The sequence below is a fragment of the Vombatus ursinus genome, unplaced genomic scaffold, assembly GCF_900497805.2.
Source record: "Vombatus ursinus unplaced genomic scaffold, bare-nosed wombat genome assembly UNPS02009062.1, whole genome shotgun sequence".
NCBI classification, from domain to species: Eukaryota; Metazoa; Chordata; class Mammalia; order Diprotodontia; family Vombatidae; genus Vombatus; species Vombatus ursinus.
In genome coordinates, this window is record NW_020948840.1 from 13,981,334 (window position 1) to 14,000,153 (window position 18,820).

The window sequence follows — 18,820 nt, forward strand, 5'->3', positions numbered from 1 at the left end:
GTGTGTGTGTGTGTGTGTGTGTGTGTGTGTGTGTGTGTGTGTGTGTGCTTCCCTGGGAAAATATTCAGTTGTCCTCTGGAATAGGATGATTTTGAATGAAGGCCAGACCAACTTCCATGGACTATGGAAGGGAGCACACATCTTCTATGCATGATTAACAAAAATCATAAAACCTGTTGTAGGTAGAGGGAGTAGAGGGCAGAAACAGAAACATCAATATGTCAAAGCTCTGTGATTTCATAGGTTTGTTAGACTCCTGGACAGAAGCTTAGCAAGATTAATTGAGTAGTCCATTGTCATAAAGGTAGTAAGTGTAAGAAGCAAGATTTCAACACAAGTTTAACTGACTCCAGGTTCTGCATCTGCTATGGAATACTGACTCTTTCTCAGAAAGAAAAAGGAGATAAATAATAAAAGTATTGGTGAGTAAGAGTGAACAAGTATGATTCTTGTTCTGTCTTTGGGTAGACTGAGATAGAGGTAGATCATTGGCTTGGTGGGCCCTGAGTCAGGATAACCTACATTCAAATCTGGCCTCAGACACTTACTAGTGGGCAAGTCACTTAACCTCTGTTTGCCTCAGTTTTCTCAAATGTAAAATGTGGATAATAACAGCACCTACCTCTCAGGGTTGTTATAAGGATGAAATGAGATAATATTAGTTAAGCACCCAGCATTAGTAGGTACCATCTAAATGCTTATTCCCTTCCTTTGGGGAGGTGACTGATAGTTTGAAGTAGACACCTTATCTTCAGCCAGAGCTAGGCCTTGGAACAATTAAAGGCAGGATTTCTTTTCAGTGAGAGAATATGATCTCTGGTGATAAAATAAGCATGATCTCTACTAGATTTCAGGTTCAAAAATGTACCTTAGTGACTAGAGATCTGTGGAGAGATCTGGTCTTCCAAGAGAAGGGTCCTTAGCCAAGGACTGCTGCATGAGTTTCTACACACAATCCAGCTTAAACCTGTGTTAATGGGGCAGGTAGGTGGCGCAGTGGATAGAGCCCCAGCCAGGAGTCAGGAGGACTTGAGTTTAAATCTGGCCTAAACGTGTACAGCTATACATATGTTATCTATATAAATAAATGTATATACGATACTTGATACTTAGTAGCTGTGTGACTCTGAGCAAGTCACTTAACCCTGATTGACTAGCCAAAAAACAAAAACACCCCCCAAAAACAAAAAAAAAATTAACACACACACAAAACCCTGTGTTAACCACTTGAGTGTCTATTTGAAACAGGGGGAGGGAGGGTACTAATTCTTGTGGTAACTCATTATGCTGACTTGAATGTTTGAATCTTCTAAATATAGGAGGCTTGTTCACTTACATTTCTGGAGCCAATTACTTTGGTGAGATTGTGGAATGGATTGGCTATGCCATGGCAACCTGGTCATTCCCAGGCCTGGCCTTTGCCTTTTTCTCATTATGTTTTCTTGGAAAACGAGCTTATCAAAGTCACAGGTAAGCCACAAGAGGAAACATTTTCTTTTATACAACTTTATTTCCTGTAAATGCACTTATTTAGTCGCTAAGTTGAATATTTGGTTTGATTTAGGACAGGGAGAGGAAAATTTGGCTTTCTAGGTTTTTAATTTCTTTGAATATATGGATAACAAAGATTAGAATCAGAATGACAAAGCTCTATCTTTTTGAGGTGAGGTTAAATCCACATGGGCAGCTAGGTGACACCAGGTCTGCAGTCAGGAAGACCTGAGTTCATATCCTGCCTCAGGCACTTTCCAGCTGTGTGAGACTGGGCAAATCACTTAACCCCGTTTGCCTCAGTATCCTCATCTGTAAAATGAGCTGGAGAAGGAAATGACAAACTACTCCAGTACCTTTGCTGAGGAAAACTCTGAATGAGATCATGAAGAGTTGGACATGACTCAACAGTAACAACAACAAAATAAACCCATAAACAAATGGTTTTGTATCAAGATTTCCTTGATAAAATGTTTCTTCAAAATGCTACTTGATGTGTTTGAGAAGTGAAAGTCTCACTGGACTCTGGAACATAGATTGATTAATATGTTCAGTTTTAAGTATCACAACTTAGGAAAGCTACTGAGAAACTGGAGGTGAAGGAAGATGGGGAAGGGTCTTGAGTTTATGCCACTTGACAACTAGCTAAAGGAAATGGGAATGTTTAGCGTGGAAAAGACTTAAGTGAGCCATAATCTCTGTCTTCAAGTATTTGAAGGATGTCACGGAAAAAGGAATAGAGTTGTTTTATTTGGTCCTAGAGGGTAGAATCAGGAGCAATGGGTGGAAGGGTTAGGTGTGGGTTGGACTAGATTATTTTTTCAAATATGAGTGGGGCTAGATGACTTTTGAGCTCCTTTCCAACTCTGAGGTTCTGTAGTTCTGGTCTGTTGCAGTTATGGGTGATTTCAATGAATAAAAAAGCATTTATTAAGCACTTAATTTGTTCCAGAAACCACACTGAACTCTGGGGATACAAACAAGGAAGACAGTTCTTGCCCTCAAGGAACTTACCTTCTAGTAGGAGAAGATAACACATATAGAGGAATGGTGAGCACGGACTTCCCCTTCTAGACAGGGGAAGTCATGGAACAATGATTGGAGGCATAGGATAACTGATTGACAAATATGTTCTTCTAGAGAATGGTAGTGTTGGTCTCAGAACTAGAGTTGGAAACAGAGGTGATGTTTGGTAGGTTGGTACATGAACTTGGTGATATGGCAGAGAAATAGCCAGGAAGCAGCATTGAGGGCCTGAGGTCAGGCGTGATCAGGTGAATGTTCACCAGTAAAAGCTCAGGGTCATGGGGATGAGACCTTCAGTTCTGGACGGAGGTAGAAGGTAGAGAGCAATCAGTATGGCATGAAGATGGCTGGTAAGTGTCAAAGAAGATCTGAGATTTCTAGTCAAATTATTCATTAGTGTCTTGTGACAAGAACAGGTACATTTAATTGGTTGGAGTCATTGTCTCAGTGTGTGTGTGTGTGTGTGTGTGTGTGTGTGCCTTGTGGCTAATGAAACTCATCTTAATCTTATAGACTAGTAAGATACTAAAGCTGGAAGGGATCTTAGATCTTTGGTATAAACTATTCATTTTCTAGATGAGAAAACTGCAGCTAAGTGATTTGTTCATGTAGTGAGTAGTACTGGGATTTAAACCTATTCATTTTGACTTCCAAATCTACTCTTTCCTATGTCTAACAATTGGAGTAATGGAGTAGAGATTACAGAATCAAGTTATAGAGTAAAAAGATCAGTGTGCTTAAAAATACAGAGGAAAAATCCACTGTCAAGTACAGTGGAACAATTACCTTGATTTTCCAGACACAGCAATCAGTTCCTCCACTAATCTTCCTCTCAGGTCCCCTTGTGGGATGGAGATGACACTGGGCTCTCAAAAAAGCTATGGAAATGAAGAATAAACTCTGCTAGGTCCCACCAACATAGAGACTCTTCAAGTATAGGTCTGATGATAAAGTGTATGACTTTTATCTGAAACTCAATCTCATTAATTTCAGAAAGGTTCAGCACCAGAAGGCTGACCACCAATTTTTTTTTTTTTTTACCAGCAACTAATAATAAATGTCAACTAAGGCAGAGAGGGGACTGTGGTCTGAACTGAAGGAGAGGATAGTCACAAAGACAAAATTATATATCTTTGAAATAAAAACTATGGAAGTAAGCCTATTTCTTTTAATATATCTTAAGCTAGCCTTATTTTTATTGGTATTTTATTGGTGTAGCAAGAAAACTTGCCTGGAAAGGAGATGGTTTAGATCTGGGCATTTCCAGGATTTTTGAATGGCCTCTGGTGGTCAAAAGCCTAGATTTTAAGGATTTAGCTTGTCTACAGGTCAGTGAATCACAGAGCTATGATAAATACTAGAAGGATTTCCTTGACTCAGAAATGATATATTATCGGAAATAAATTGAGATTTCAGGGGGAAGTTCTGGGTAAAGTAAGAGTTCATGCTTTAAATTGTTATTGGTTTTTTGGTTATATTTTTTGTTGGCCTTAAGTGCTATGGAAAGGAGAAAACATAAAGGCATTGGTGCCTGAGAGAAGCAGGGAGGGAGCACAAGGGCAGAATGAGGAGGCTGGAGGTGTTCAAGTTTAATTCTCATGTACTTTACGATATTATCTGTGCTCCTCCCTTGCCATGATTATCTGGGTCTCTATTTTCTGCCTGACCTAGGTCAAGCTGACCATTTCACATGGATATCAACTCCTTTCCTTGCTTTGGCTTAGTTTATAAGAAGCCAAATGGCCAAGAGTCAGAGTGTAGGTAATGAAGCAGAAGAGAAGAGCCTAAAGCCCTGGGAGAGCTATCTAGTCTAATCCGACCTCCTCATTTTACAGATAAGATTGAAATTTAGAGGTTTGTTCAGATTTGTCCAGAGTCATACAGCCAGTGGAAATGGCAGAGCCTAGATTCAAATCCAGGTCTGCTGATTCCAAATCCAATGTTCCTTCCACAAAATAACGTCCCTCTATCACATGTCATTTTGTGACAGTTATTTGTGGAATGGCTCCTGAATAAAAAAGGCTGGGCTACAGTGCATTAATTCTGTCATTCACCCTCCTTTTGCATGAGGGAGTGGAATATCAGCATGCTTCATTCGTCTCTTGCCCAAAGTATTAATTATGTTTCTTCTTTTCATCTAGGTTCTATCTCACGAAGTTTCAAGACTACCCTAAGTCTCGGAAAGCTCTAATTCCTTTCATCTTTTAAAACCACAGATGATAGAAAAGAATGGAAAACTTTCAAGCTGCTGAACTTCACAACTGAGTAACATTGTAAATAATAATAATAATAATAATAATGATAATCATAATAGCCTTTATAGAAAGCTTTTAAATTTGCATAGTGCTGTGCAAGTATTATCTCCTTTGATTCTCATAACAACCCTGTAAGGTAGATGCTATTAATATTACTATTTTACAATGAGTTAACTGAGTCTGAGAGAAGTTAAATAAAATTTGCTAGTCAGTGTTTTAGGAAGGGTTTACAATTTAAATCTTCCTAACTCTATGTGTAGCACTCTAGCCGCTGTGTAATAGCTGACATAGCTTATGGCTTGAATTCACTGAGCTAAGCCTTTTAGTCTAATGACCAGAGGCCTGATTATGTCTGAGTGGTATACCTTTCCATCTTGCTGGCCACACTCAACATCCAACATTAATGTCACCATTTTCTTTCAAAGCCTGATCAATGTTCCTTCCCAAATGGGCACTCTTTATGGCCTCTTCTGAAACATAAAGTTCTCTCTCTCTGTATGTGTGTGTATGTGTGTATATGTGTATATACACATATACATATATATTCATATGCATATATATATATATATATATATATCCTCTTGCCCAGCTGCAAAGACTTATTGGCTAAATCAACCCTAACCAGCTCTCTTCATGAAATTAAAAAGTGAAATTGACAGTTAAAAACATTCAGGATCCCAGTGCCCCCTCCCCACTCAAAAAAACTCTGTGTGTGTGTGTGTGTGTGTGTGTGTAGAGGGTGGAGAGATCATCACCTCTCATTCATTACTACATTAACACTTCAAAGATCCACGATTTCACCGATGTGGGTATGCCTTCCACCAAAGGAGGTGACTTTGTAACTTAGTAGCTAATCTTCATGGGTTGCTTTTAGAGAGGCAGTGTGGCATGGTGAATAAAATGCTCATCAGGATAATCTGAATTTGAATCCTGCCTCTGTTATTTGCTAGCTATGTAACTGTGGATAAGTTACTTGACCTCTGTACCTCATTTTCCTCATCTGTAAAACAAGAGGCTTAGACTAGGTGACCTCTATGGTCCTCTTCTGTTCTATAAAAGCAATTGCCTTCTTGTGGCCAGCTCTCTGATGCTGAACTTCTCTGAATTGACATAGGCCTGTAGACTATTCCTTGGAGAATATCCAGGGCACCTGTCACTGACACTGGCCTTGGGCAGTTGCAGAATAAGGACAGTGGCAGAAGTGAAAGAGGAAGAAAAATTAATGTCAAAATATGGGTAGTTTTTGAGTTTTCGCCTTCCCCCACCCTCCTGAAAAAACACACTTTTTTCCTCAAGGAAACTTTTAAAGTAAGCTTTTGGTGGATTATTTCATTGGAAATGAGACTTACAGAATAAGGCATAGGTCTCAATCACCTCCATTACAGAGAGATCTATAACTGTAAAAGGAGGCAGTGGTTGTTGTAGGGATGATCAAAGATGACTGGCATCCATGCTATGTCAAGAAATCTATAGGAAGTATCTTGGGTGTATCTTTTGTGAAAATTTTATAGAAGGATGTGAACAAGGATAGTGGCATAATACAAGAAGGTATTGGTGGGTACCCCCCCCGCCCCAGATGATTATCACTGATCTGTTTGAAGATGATAATGAATACTGCCCCACTTTACTTAAAAAGTAATTTAAAATGTTTAATTAAATTTAGTTAAAACAAGAATAAATGTTTAATTTAATGTCTTCATTATTACCTTCATTTCCAAATATACCTACCCCTCCCATCTAACTATAATTCATGCCTTGTAATGAAGAATAAAATAATAAAAAAGCAGTTAGGCAAAACCAACCAATGCAACAATAATTAACAGTATATGCAGCATTCTACATCCATAGTCTCCCACCTCTGCAAAGTCGGGTAGGAGATCTTGCTTTACCCTTATTAACTATAACTTAGATATCTTTTAGCAGAGAGAAACTTGTACTCATTCATGAATATAATGAGGCTTTACCCAATGTCATGCCAAGTCAAGGTTTCAGCCATGGCCTGGGAATCTGTATGAATCTTCACAATTCCATTTGGAGATATCATCACCCTATCCATCTCTCACTCCTCCAAACACACACACAATACATATGCATACACACATGCACACATACATGTACACCATTGTCATGATTTGTAGCTCAGATGTTCATAATCCCCAGAAATGACCCTTGATGGCTGATGGGCAAGTAGAGAAATGCCAGCCACCTTATCTAGGGCAGGTCCTCTTTCTAGTTTTAGAGCACTGCTGGAATTCTGTAAATAGGAGGAAAGTGTACTTTGAAGGAAATGAGTCATTCAGCTGAAATACAGGCTAATTTACTTTTGAGGGGGAAGTAGTAGTAGAAGTGATGTTGACCCAAGGCTAAGAAGCCTCAGGTGCTAGTGCTGACTCTGGCCTTTCGTTAGTTGTAAGACCTTGGACAAATCTCTGAAGCTTCATGGGTTTTAGTTCCCTCGTGGAGGAAAGAAGAGACGGAGCTGGAGAACAGATATGGAGAGATGGAAAGAAGAGTCAATCAACTAACAAACACTTATTAGGCCACAACTATGAGAGGCAGTGTGGTGTTGTGAATAGAAAGCTGGATTTGGAGACAGAAAGACCTGGGTTCAATCCCCGTGCCTAACATATGTTGGCTGGGTGACTTGGGAAAATCACTTACCTTCTTTGCAGAGGACATGCTGACCTGCATTGGTAGAGCATGGTTCCTTGTGGAGAGTTCCCTGTACCAGTGACATCACAAGTCCAGTACCTCTTCCTAGGTGCTAGACATTGGGGATACAAAGACATCCTACCCTAAAGGAACTTATATTCTATAGGGGAGATAGTATTACATATATGAGTTTGGCTTACCTGCCCTGCCTATCTCACAGAGCTGTAAGGATCAAATGAGCTGATGTATGTTATATGACTGTGCATTGTAAACCACACAATTTATAGGTAAGATAGGTAGATGATAAAAACAAAGCCAATGCAAAGCACTGAACACAGAGGCCCTTATGAACTTTGCTTGCCCCAGATGACCAGCAGCACCTCCTCCAGGGGGATGGGCATTACAAAACTCTCCAAAATGTTAATTTAGAATCACAGAATCTCAGAATTGGGGAGGTCCTTACGGGATCATGTGCTCTTAACTTCCTCTAGAGTAGGGGTTCTTTAACTTTTTATGTCATGAACCCCCTTGGCAGTCTGGTGAAGCCTATGGACGCCTCAGGAAAGTGTTTTTAAATGCATAAAATAGAATCCATAGGACTACAAAGAAAATCAATTTTATTGAAATATAGCTAATCAAAATATTTGTTAAAAGTTCATGAATCTCAAGTTAAGAACCCCTAATAGAGGGTATCCTTTTGGAGAGGGGCCTCTAGAAGATACTTGATATTGGGGAGATTTAAATTTTTACAGAAGGCATTAAGTATCCATCAGCAATTAGCAAGAAAATCAGAATTTCAGCAAATGCCTGTCATCCTTATAAATCTCTTTTGAGAAACGAATGTGAATCTGGGGGCATGTAGTGCCCAGAGCAAGAACTCAGTCCACCAACAACACAGAAGTTTTGGTGGGCCTGGAAAAGGTGTTACTTGTTGGGGAAATGTCCATGTAAACAAGGGTTTTGTTGAATAATAAACGTCTCTCAAAGATATTGCTGTTTCATGGTTTTGTTTGGCATAAATACAAAAATGCACAAACCTCTGGAGAATATTGCAAAGTAGTTGAGCTAAGATTTCTGCTTCCTTTCTTCTCCTCCAACCCCCCCCCCCCAAAACAAACAAACAAACAAACAAACAAACAGACAAACAAACACGTATCTTGGATTATTTTGGTGTGACTTCCTTTCCCTTACCCTCTGACTTTTCTTTTTCAAGCCTTCTGGAAATAAGTTGTGAATACTTGGAGTTACTCTGAGTGTAGCTCAGAAGCCAAAGCAAGGTAAATCAGTTATCGCATGAATGAGTTAGAGTGGAGAACCTGCAAGGTCCCTTCTACCTCCAAATGATCCTAGGAGACTGTTTTTGGTTTCAGTTCTTGCTGTTGTAATTTTTTTTTACAGTGTATTTTGGTAACCAAAAAACAACCATTAAACAACTTTTAAAATGACCTTTCTAAAAGGATCCTGTTAAAAATAGTATACTTGGAAATTTTGATGAATTCATGATTTTATTGATGTGGGTACTTCTTTGATGGATGCAGATCTTAACCATGTAAGTCTCCTCATCCTGTGATGTTCTTGTCCAGATGTTATCCCTGGCCTGTGGAGGAGGGGTGGGGTAGGAGATTTCCCAAAATGGGACTTTGGGCTTAAAGGGACTTGGATTTAATTCTGGGGGAGCCTGATCCAAAGAGAAAGGATTCAGACCTTTTCTCAGATTTTCTGGTTTAGTATGCCCCAACTCCAAGATCCTAGGGAAAATCTTTTAAATAAAATTGAGGTATGGCTCATGTCTAGGGTCCCCCCAAAGGAATTAACAGGGTCCTTATTAGAAAACTTATTCAATATCAGGTATTCAGATATCAGGTAGAGGACACTTATTTATTTCCTCAACCACAAAAAAGTCCTTAAAACCAAAGATTCACAAGCATCCATTAACACATACTTTAAACATGAAACACTTTATTAAGGCTGCTGAACAGATATTCAGGCCATTTACCTCAGATCTGTACCACCCAAGCAATTCACAAGGTATTAATCTCCTGGTAACAACATTTTGTTTTCTTCTTGGAGAAAACAATTGGAATACAGTTGTAAGAATCGCCTTCATTGCCAGCAGACACCCCTGGAACTCTGGACCTTTCTGGTTTATAAGGTTATTACCAGGGCTGGAAATATTCATCTCTCAGAATTGCTGTTCATAGGTCTGGTCCAAAAGTAAAAAACTGTATATTTCTGTGCCTCAGTTTCCTTGGCATCTGTAAAATGAAGAGGTTAGTCTGGACCAAGGTTTCTTAAGCTGGAATCCAGGAACTTGTTTTTGTTTTTTATAACATTTTATCTTTTCCCAATTACATGTGAAAAGAATTTTTAACATTTTTTAAAAATTTTCTGTTCCAAATTCTTTCCCACCCCTCCCTTCCATTTTTCCTGAGACAGCAAGCAATTTGATATATAAGAACTTATTTTTAACTATTCTGATTACTGTATTTCAATATAATGTCCTTTGTAATCCTTTGTATTTTATTTTATACATTTAAAAATATTATCCTGAAAAGGGATTTTACAAATCACCAGACTGCCAGAGAGGACCATGGCACAAACAGTTTAAGAACCCCTGGTCCAGAAGCTTACTCTGCTCCCTGATAGCTCCAAATCCTATGGTTGTCTTGAGACAAAGACTAGACAATTTCCATACAATTATTGTATTCTGCCACTATTCATCTCTGTGAATTTAAGAGGATGAGGGTCTATTTCTAAATTGAACTACTTGGGGGAAAAAAACCCAAACCTCATGTTCTTTTTAGACAAGTACAGCATAATGGGCCTTATTCAATCTTTAATCTTTTTTTGATCTGTAAAGAATTTGCAGTGTCTGGGGCTATTATTCTGAACCTCATTTCAAATTATCCAAGACTTTAACTCTTGGTCTAGCTTTAAATATAGACACTAGAGATATAAGACATTGGGCTAAGTATCTTCTCATAGCAGAGCATATTATGAGATTTTGCTTTGCATTGAGTAAATCCTAGATTATAGGTTAAGATCAGAAACTTAGAGCAGAGAGGGACATTAGATATTATTTTGTTCAACTCTATTAGGTGACCCATAGGCACTTCCAACTTAGCATTTCCAAAAATTCATTATCTTTCTCCCAAAATCCGCCTCTCAAACACACTACCCTATTTTGGTTGAGAGCAATACCATCCTTATTGTTCCGTCAGCCAGGTTCATGACTTTGGAGTTATTTTGAATCTCTCACTCTCCCTCACTCCTCATAGCCAATCAATTACCAAGTCCTGTTGATTCTACCTCCATGATATTCTCACATTCCACCTCCCCTAGGCAGCTAGTTGACACAGTAGATAGAACAGCACTCATGGAATCAGAAGGACCTGAGTTCAAATCCAAACTTGTTGTCATTCAGTTGTGTCTGATTCTTCTGACCCCTTTTAGGGTTTTCTTGGCAAAGACACTGGAGTGGTTTGCCATTTCCTTCTCCAGCTCATTTTACAGATGAGGCAAACAGGGTTAAGTGACTTGCCCAGGGTCACCCAGCTAGTAAGTGTCTGTGGTCAGAACTGAACTCACCAAGACTCAACTGACTCCAGGCCTGTTCTCAATCCACTCCGTCACCTAGCTGTCCCTACCACAGACACTTATTATTTGTGTGACTATGGGCAAATCATTTAACCTCTCTCCCAACGGCAGCTATGTCATGTATAAAATGGGGATTATCATAGAATCTACCCCACGCAGTTGTTGTGAGGAACAAAATGAAATAATAAATAAAAAATGCTTTGCAAATTTCAAAGCACTATATAAATGCTAGTTATTATTACTGCTGCTGCTGCTTGCAGCTATGAGGCTACTGCCCTAGCTCCCGCCGTCATCACTGTTGCCTGGATTATTGCCACAGCCTCCTAATTAGTTCTCAAGTATCTCCCCCCGCCCCAAACCTTCCTCCATCCAAGTGTCAAAATGATATTATAAAGCATAGGTTTGACATGTCACTCTTCTAGTCCATAACCTCCATTGACTACTTATTACCATCAGGATCAAATTCAAATACCTCTGTTTGTGGTTTAAAATCCTTCACAACATGGCTCCAACACTTCCAGGCCGATTACATATTACTCCCCTTCTTGTAGTGTAAGGTCAAGTAAACATAATCTCTTGCTCTTGGTATTCCATCCCCCATCTCTGTGCCTTCAAATAGGCTGTTCCCCATTCCTGAAATGCCCTCCTTACTCACCTCCACCCCTCAAGACCCCTAGTTTCCATCAAAGGTCAGCTGAAGTGCAACAGTCTTTCCTGTGACTGTCAGCCACTAGTATTCTTCCTCTGAAATAACCTTGTATTGATTTCACAAATATTCTATAGCCGTAAATGTTGTTTTTCCTATTAGAATATAAGCTCCTTGAGGGCAAGAATAGTTTTAATTTTTGAGTTTTGTATCCCCATTACTTAGTATAATCCAGGCATATAATCAACGCTTAATAAATGTTTCTTGATTCATTAATTGATTGTAAGGCCCAGAGAAATGATGTGACTTTCCCAAGGCTATACACGTAGTAAGTAGCAAAGTTTTGATTTGAAACTAAACCAGAAGGTTAGAGGTAGAAGGAACATGAGAGGTCATCGAGTTCATCTCTCTAATTTTATACATGAAGAAACTGAGGCCAAAAGAGTTGAAGTGACTTGGTCACATAGCTAGTTAAGAAGCAGAGCTGGGATTCAAGCTCAGGTCCTTTGACTAAGATCTATTTCTGAATCCTGGTTCTGCAACTCCCCACCTGTGTTTCTTTTCCCCTCCCTAAGCCTCAGTTTCCTTAGCTGTTAAAAAAAAAAAGGAGTTGCTGAAATGATCTCAAGGAGCCTTTCCATTTCTGAAACTTCCAATCTACCCCCCAAAAAGCTCCCCTAAATCTTTGCAGCCACCTGACTGCCCTTTTAACAGGAAGGAATAAAAAAAGCAGCTTGGCCTCCTCCAAAGGGAGGAGAAAACATTCATGAATGCATCTTTTCCTTTCCAGTTTGGCCTTTCTCATCACACAAATAGATTATGGGCTAGGGTCCCTAAGGGGAAATAAAAAGGGTAATTTAAAATGCATAACAAAGTCTTCTGGAAGAGGCTGTCACTGTTTTAGGACTTTTACATTAGCCTATAAAAAGAGAAAGAGGACTTTTAGCCAAATGGTTGTAGTGTTTATATGTGTATGTATGTGTGTGTGTATGTGTGCATGCACCACACACACACACACACACACACACACACACACGGGTGAGCGCATGTGGGTTTATGAGTCCATAGAGCACACTTAATTCCTAAATAAGCCTATATAGTAATTTCTCTTACAAGTCAATTGAGTTATGATCTTAGGATGTTCAACATTTGTGAGTATGTGTGTGTCTCAGCCTTTCTCACAATTCCTGCTGGGATATATTTGATAATTAAATGATTAGTGGGAACTGATTAAATCCCCCTCCTTTGACTGCCCCAAGTTCTTGGTCTTTTCCTGTTTTAAATATCAACTTTTGCTCAGTGGAATCCCAGCTAAAAGTAGCTTCTGTTCTACCATCCTCTCTGTAGCACAGTTCCAAGAGCTTAGAGCAGGAGAAAAGTAATGAGAGGAAGCAGATGACTGGAGATAGAACCTCACCTTTATCCGTTTTGTGACCGTGGGCAAGTTGCTTCGATTACCTCATCTCCAAAATAGGAATAGTAATGTCCTGTCTAACTCACAGGGCTAGTGAGAGATTCAAATGAGAGTAGAGCTACCATCTGGCCTGGTTAAGTGCAGTTATATTAGGAAGGGGGGTAGGCGAGGAAATTGTCTTCCCTAGAATTCTGTCTAAGCTTCTTTGACCACAACAGTGGACTCATGGGAAAAGGGTTTGGGAGGTAGAAAGACTGGGGTAGTATTGGGTGGATAGTGGTGGTGAGGGGAGAGGGGCATCATTGTGATGGGACTTCAGGAAAGTGTACCAAAATACACTTAATATATTGGCTAAACTTGACATGCTGAGACAAAGCTCAGATTGCCCCTCTCTGGTTATAGCTCTAAATGAGAGAATTAGTCATGGTCATACTCATGGATCTAGCAATGTATAGGAAAGCAATTTATAACCATGGAATGCTATGCATGTAAATATAAGCTTCTATTATCAAAGAAAGGACTCTGGGGAAATTAATACCAGAGGGTGACAACTCTTACCCTATGACTATAGAAAATCAGTTTTTGCTCCATTCCCTTCCTTCTGGAAGATAGAATCAGTCCTCTTCCAAGCTCCTGTTTCATGAGACCAGAAACAATGAAGAGGCTTGGGGGAGCCCCAGCTTTAAACATAAGCCACATGGCAGTGCTTTGTGATAAATAATTTAATTGCCTTTCTGTCTGCTCACCTCATAAAGATGGTTTTAAGCCATATCACAAACCAACAGCTGGAGCCAAGATGGAATTGTGTAACGGGCTCTGAAAATGGACAATTGAATCCAGGGTAAACTGGAAGATGCAGGAAGGCAGCTGAACAAACAAGAGTCATTGTCACTGGCCAGTTTGCCTTGCCTTGTCGTGAACTCTTCTCCCTTAACAATGATACCCTTCATTTTAAAGAATGGATGCTTACCAGAGGAGCCACTGAGAAACCCACTTCCACAAAACCAAGCCATTTCCTCCACTCCCTGGCTTCCTTTACATCTCAACTAAAATCCCACCTTCTATAGGAAGTCTTCCCTAACCTCACTTAATTCCAGTGCCTTCCCTCTGTTAATTATTTCCATTTTGTCCTGTATATAGCTTGCTTCATATAGATTTGTTTGCATGTTATCTCCCCCCATTAGGCTGTGAGTTCCTTGAGGGCGGGGACTTTTTTTTTTTGCCTCTTTTTGTATCCTTGGCGCTTAGTACAGTGCCTGGCACATTCTTATCATTGTTGTTCAGCTGTTTTAGCTGTGTTCAATCCTTTGTGACCTCATTTGGGGTTTTCTTGGCAAAGATATTGGAATGGTTTACCATTTCCTTCTATAGCTCATTTTACAGATGAGGAAACTGAGGCCACCAGATTAAGTGACTTGCCTACAGTCTCATAGCTAGTGACTGACACCAGATTTGAACTTCGATCTTCCTGACTACAGGCACTTAGCTGCCCCTAGCAATAGTAGGCTTTGAATAAATGTTTATTAATTGATTGATTTTTTCACTGATTTTCCTTTTAAATTGAGAGATATGCTTTTAAAGAGGTGGAGGAAGGAACCAAGGGAAGAACAATGTTGGGAGTCAGAACTAGGTTGGAATCTTGTTGTGTGTGACCTTGGGCAAGTCACCTCTACTCTCTGGGCTTCCACATACCTATAAAATGAGACAATTGGACTAGATGACCTCTGAAGTCCTTTTCAGCTCTAAATGAATTAAAATAAATTAAAGTAAATTAAAACCTTTTGGTTAGAAAGTGGGAACTATTGTGGTTAGCAATTATGTCATTGTTAGTAATTGTGTCACAGGGACTCTGCTAGAGCTGAGATATTTAAAGGGGGGTAATTGAAGATTGTAAAGGGTTGTTTTTCGGTATCTGGTTGTTATTAGATGCCTACTATGTGCTAAGTGCTGGGTATCCAAAGATAGGAACAAAACAGTCTCTGCCCTCAAAGGGAGCATGCAATGCCCTGGGAGAAATAATAGACACACAGATAAATAAGTTAAAAATATATATGAAGTAAATACAAAGTAATTTAGGGGTGGCCCAGGGGTGGGGAGAAGACTGATAACTGGGAGTATCAGGAAAAGTCTGGTGGAGGGGATGGCCCTTGAGTTAAGCCCTAAAAAGAACTTTGGATTCCAAGAGGAGGAGAGAACACCCCAGTATGGAATGACAACCTGCGCAAAGGACTGGACTGGGAGATGAAATAAATGCTGCTGATCCTAGATCAGAGATGAGGGGGCAGAGGAGGGCCAAATACATAGATTGGGAATTGTCTGCATAGAGACGGTAATTGAATTCAATAAGCATTTTTAAAGTACCTATTTTGGCACTATGCAGGGTGCTGAGATACATTGTGTTCAGGATAGAGGCTGGAGCAAGGGGAGGGAATAAGCATTTCTATAGCTCCTACTGTGTGCCAGGCACTGTGCTAAGCACTTTACAAACATCATCTCATTTCATCCTCATAACCTGTGGGGCAGGTGCTGTGATCCCCATTTTATAGTTGAGGAAACTGAGGCAAACAGAGGTTAAATAACTTGCCTAGAATCACAAAGCCAGTAAAGTGTCAGAGGCTGGATTTGATCTCAACTCTACTGTGCTACCTGGACTCTGGCTAGTGCTTGAAACAAACTCAGAAGGAAATTAGGGATTCTGAGAGGTAATGGGGAGATAGGGGATGAGATAGGAGAGAGGTGGAAGTGCAATGTTCAAGGAAAAACAAATGGGCCAGCTTGGCTGGAACACAGATTGTATGAAGGGGACTAATGTGTGGTTAGCTTGGAAAGGTGCAGGCTGGAGTTAGTTGTGAAGGGCTTCAAATGCCAAATAGAGGATTTGTTTCTGCTCTTGGAGGCATGGACTTAAATATCATTTCTTCGCAGATGGCTCACAAATCTATGTTCATCTATTAATCTCTTTCTTGAGCTCCAGGCCCACATCACCAACTTATTATGGGACATTTCAAAGTAGGTGTCTCAGGGACATCTCAAATTCAACATATCAGAAATAGAACACATTGTCTTTCTCCCCAACCCATCCTTCTTCTGAATTTTTCTATTTCTGTCAAGGGTACCACCATTCCCCTAGGTTTGCAATCTTGATGTTATTCTTGACTCTCTCCCTCACTCTATATCTCTAATTAGTTGCTAAATCTTATCATTTCTGTCTTTATATTGTCTCTTGCATCTGATCCCTTTCTCTACTCACACAGCCACCATCTTAGCACAGACCTTTGTTGCTTCTAGCCTCCATTATTACAATGAACTTTTTTTTTTTGGCTGGGCAGTTGGGTTAAGTGACTTGCCCACGGTCACAAAGCTAGTAAGTGTTATGTGTCTGAGGCCGGATTTGAACTCAGCTCCTCCTGACTCCAGGGCCAGTTCTCTATCCACTGTGCCTCCTAGCTGCCCCTGTAATGAACTTCTAATTAGTCTCGTTATCTCAAGTTTCTCCCATCTCTCTTGTCCTTCACACAGATGCCAACATGATTTTTCCTTAAGTATAGATATGGCCATTTTACTTCCCTACTCAATAAACTCCAGTGAATTTCCTCCCCTACACTCTCTTCACTTCTGCCTCACAGAATCCCTCACTTTTTTTCAAGATGCACCCAAAGCACCCCCTTCTATAGGAAGCCTTTCTTGATGCCACCAAATGCTGGTGCTCTCTCTTACTGTCTTGTATTTAGCAAACTCCTATTTATTTTGTATTTATTCTGCAGGTATTTATACACATATTTTGTCTTCCTCCATGGAATACAATCTCTTTGGGAACAGCAGTTATTTCGTTTTTTGCCCTTGTATCGCCTAGTGCTTGGAACAGTGCCTGGCACATTTTTGCTATTTAGTTATTTTTCTGTCATGTCTGATTCCTTGTGACCCCTTTTAGGGTTTTCTTGGCAAAGTGGTTTGCCATTTCCTTCTCCAGTTCGTTTTACAGATGAGAGAACTGAGGCAAACACTGTTAAGTGACTTACCTCAGACACAGTAAGTGTCTGAGGCCGGATTTGAACTCAGAAAGATGAGTCTTCCTGACTCCACGCCTGGCACTCTATACACTGTACCACCTAGTTGCCTGCCTGGCACATAGGAGACACTTAATAAATGCTTGTTGATTGATCATTTGATTGAATAGGGAACCAATAGAACTCATGTAGGGAAATGACACTGTCAGACCTATTAATTTTCATAGAGAAATGAGGACTGAGACAGAGTTCAGGGTATACCTGCACATAGTATGGGATATAGCTTCAAACAGCAAAGAAGACTGAAAAGTGATCGTTAAGAGTGGAAGAAGAATCAGGAGCATGTACTGTCATTAAAAACACCAAACCCAGTATTTGAGGCACTTCATCTTGAATCAGGGTTCCCCTGATTAAGGCAAGCACCGGTTTTTTTTTAACTTTTGTATCTCCAGGGTCTGTAGCACACGCTTAATAAACATTAGTTGAATTTTATTTACTTGAACCTAATAGACATATAATTAGAGAATTTCTAGGTCCCACTGAGTCCAGGCTCTATATGGAATCATTTCTACAACATGGCAGACAAATGATCATCTAGTCTTTCAATGAAGATGTAGAGCTAAAAAGGACCTCAGAGGTCATCTAATCCAACCTCTTCATTTTTCAGAAGAGGAAAATCAGGCTTAGGGAGGTAAAAATGACATCCAGGGTCATTATCTGAAACCAGGTCCTGTGATACCAAATCCAGCATACTTTTCATTGCATTTAATCTCTGATGGCAGTGTGGTGGTGGTGGTGGTGGTGGGGTGTCCGTTACCTACCGAGGCCGCTCATTTCACTTTTGGATATTTCTAATTAATAGGAAGATTTTCCTTATATTAGAGGTAGCTAGGTGGTAGAGTGGTACAGTGGATAGAGCTCTGGGCCTGGAGTCAGGAAAACCTGAGTTCAAATCTGACCTCAAACATTTATTATTTATGTGACTCTGGGCAAGTCACTTAACCTCCATCTGCCTCAGTTGCCTCATCTATAAAATGGAAACAATAAAAGCACCTACTTATCAGAGTTGTAGTGAGGCTCTAATAATAATTGTAAAGTACTATATAAATGTTAGCTATTATTATATCAAGCCTAAATCTTTCTTTCCGCAACTTTTATTTTTTTTTCCAATGACTTTTAGTCATTGATCCTGGTTAAATTCTCCATGGCTAAGAAGAACAATTTGAATATTTCCTCCACCTGACATTCTTTCAGATACTTGAAGGCAGCAATCCTCCTCTTTGTCTTTCTGATAGAAATACCATTCTGTGGAGAAAATTGTTTCAAAAGAACAACAGTGAAAGTAGAATGGCTTAAGATATTTAGCACAAAGCATAGGCTGGGTCAAACTCATTAACAAGAATAAAGTCTGATTCTGAGCCTTGGTGGAATAATAATAATGATCAGAGCTTAACATTTGCAAAACTCTTTACACATATGATATCATTTGATCGTCACAAAACTGTGAAGTGAACAGGGCACATTTTAAGCAGGTCTTATTTTCAGATAAAGAAACTGAGGCTAGGAGAGGTTAAGTAATGCCCTCAATTCATTGGGGCAGTTAGGTGGCACAGTGGATGGAGTGCTGGGCCTCTAGTTAGGAAGACTCATCTTCTTGAGTTCAAATCTGGCTTCATACACTTACAACTTGTATGACCCTGGGCAAGTCTCTTAACCCTGCTTGTCTCAGTTT

The 18,820-nt window shown here is 39.8% G+C and overlaps 1 protein-coding gene across 1 annotated transcript in view; it reads left to right on the top strand.

Moving 5' to 3' along the window:
* The window catches only part of SRD5A2 (steroid 5 alpha-reductase 2), a 61,621-nt gene extending 53,605 nt beyond the window's left edge, over positions 1-8,016 (top strand). The window contains exons 4-5 of the mRNA XM_027850289.1: positions 1,320-1,470; positions 4,659-8,016. Coding sequence (XP_027706090.1) covers positions 1,320-1,470; positions 4,659-4,725 — 218 coding nt within the window. The 3' untranslated portion in view covers positions 4,726-8,016. The remainder of the gene's footprint in view (positions 1-1,319; positions 1,471-4,658) is intronic.
* The last annotated feature ends 10,804 nt before the right edge of the window (positions 8,017-18,820 follow it).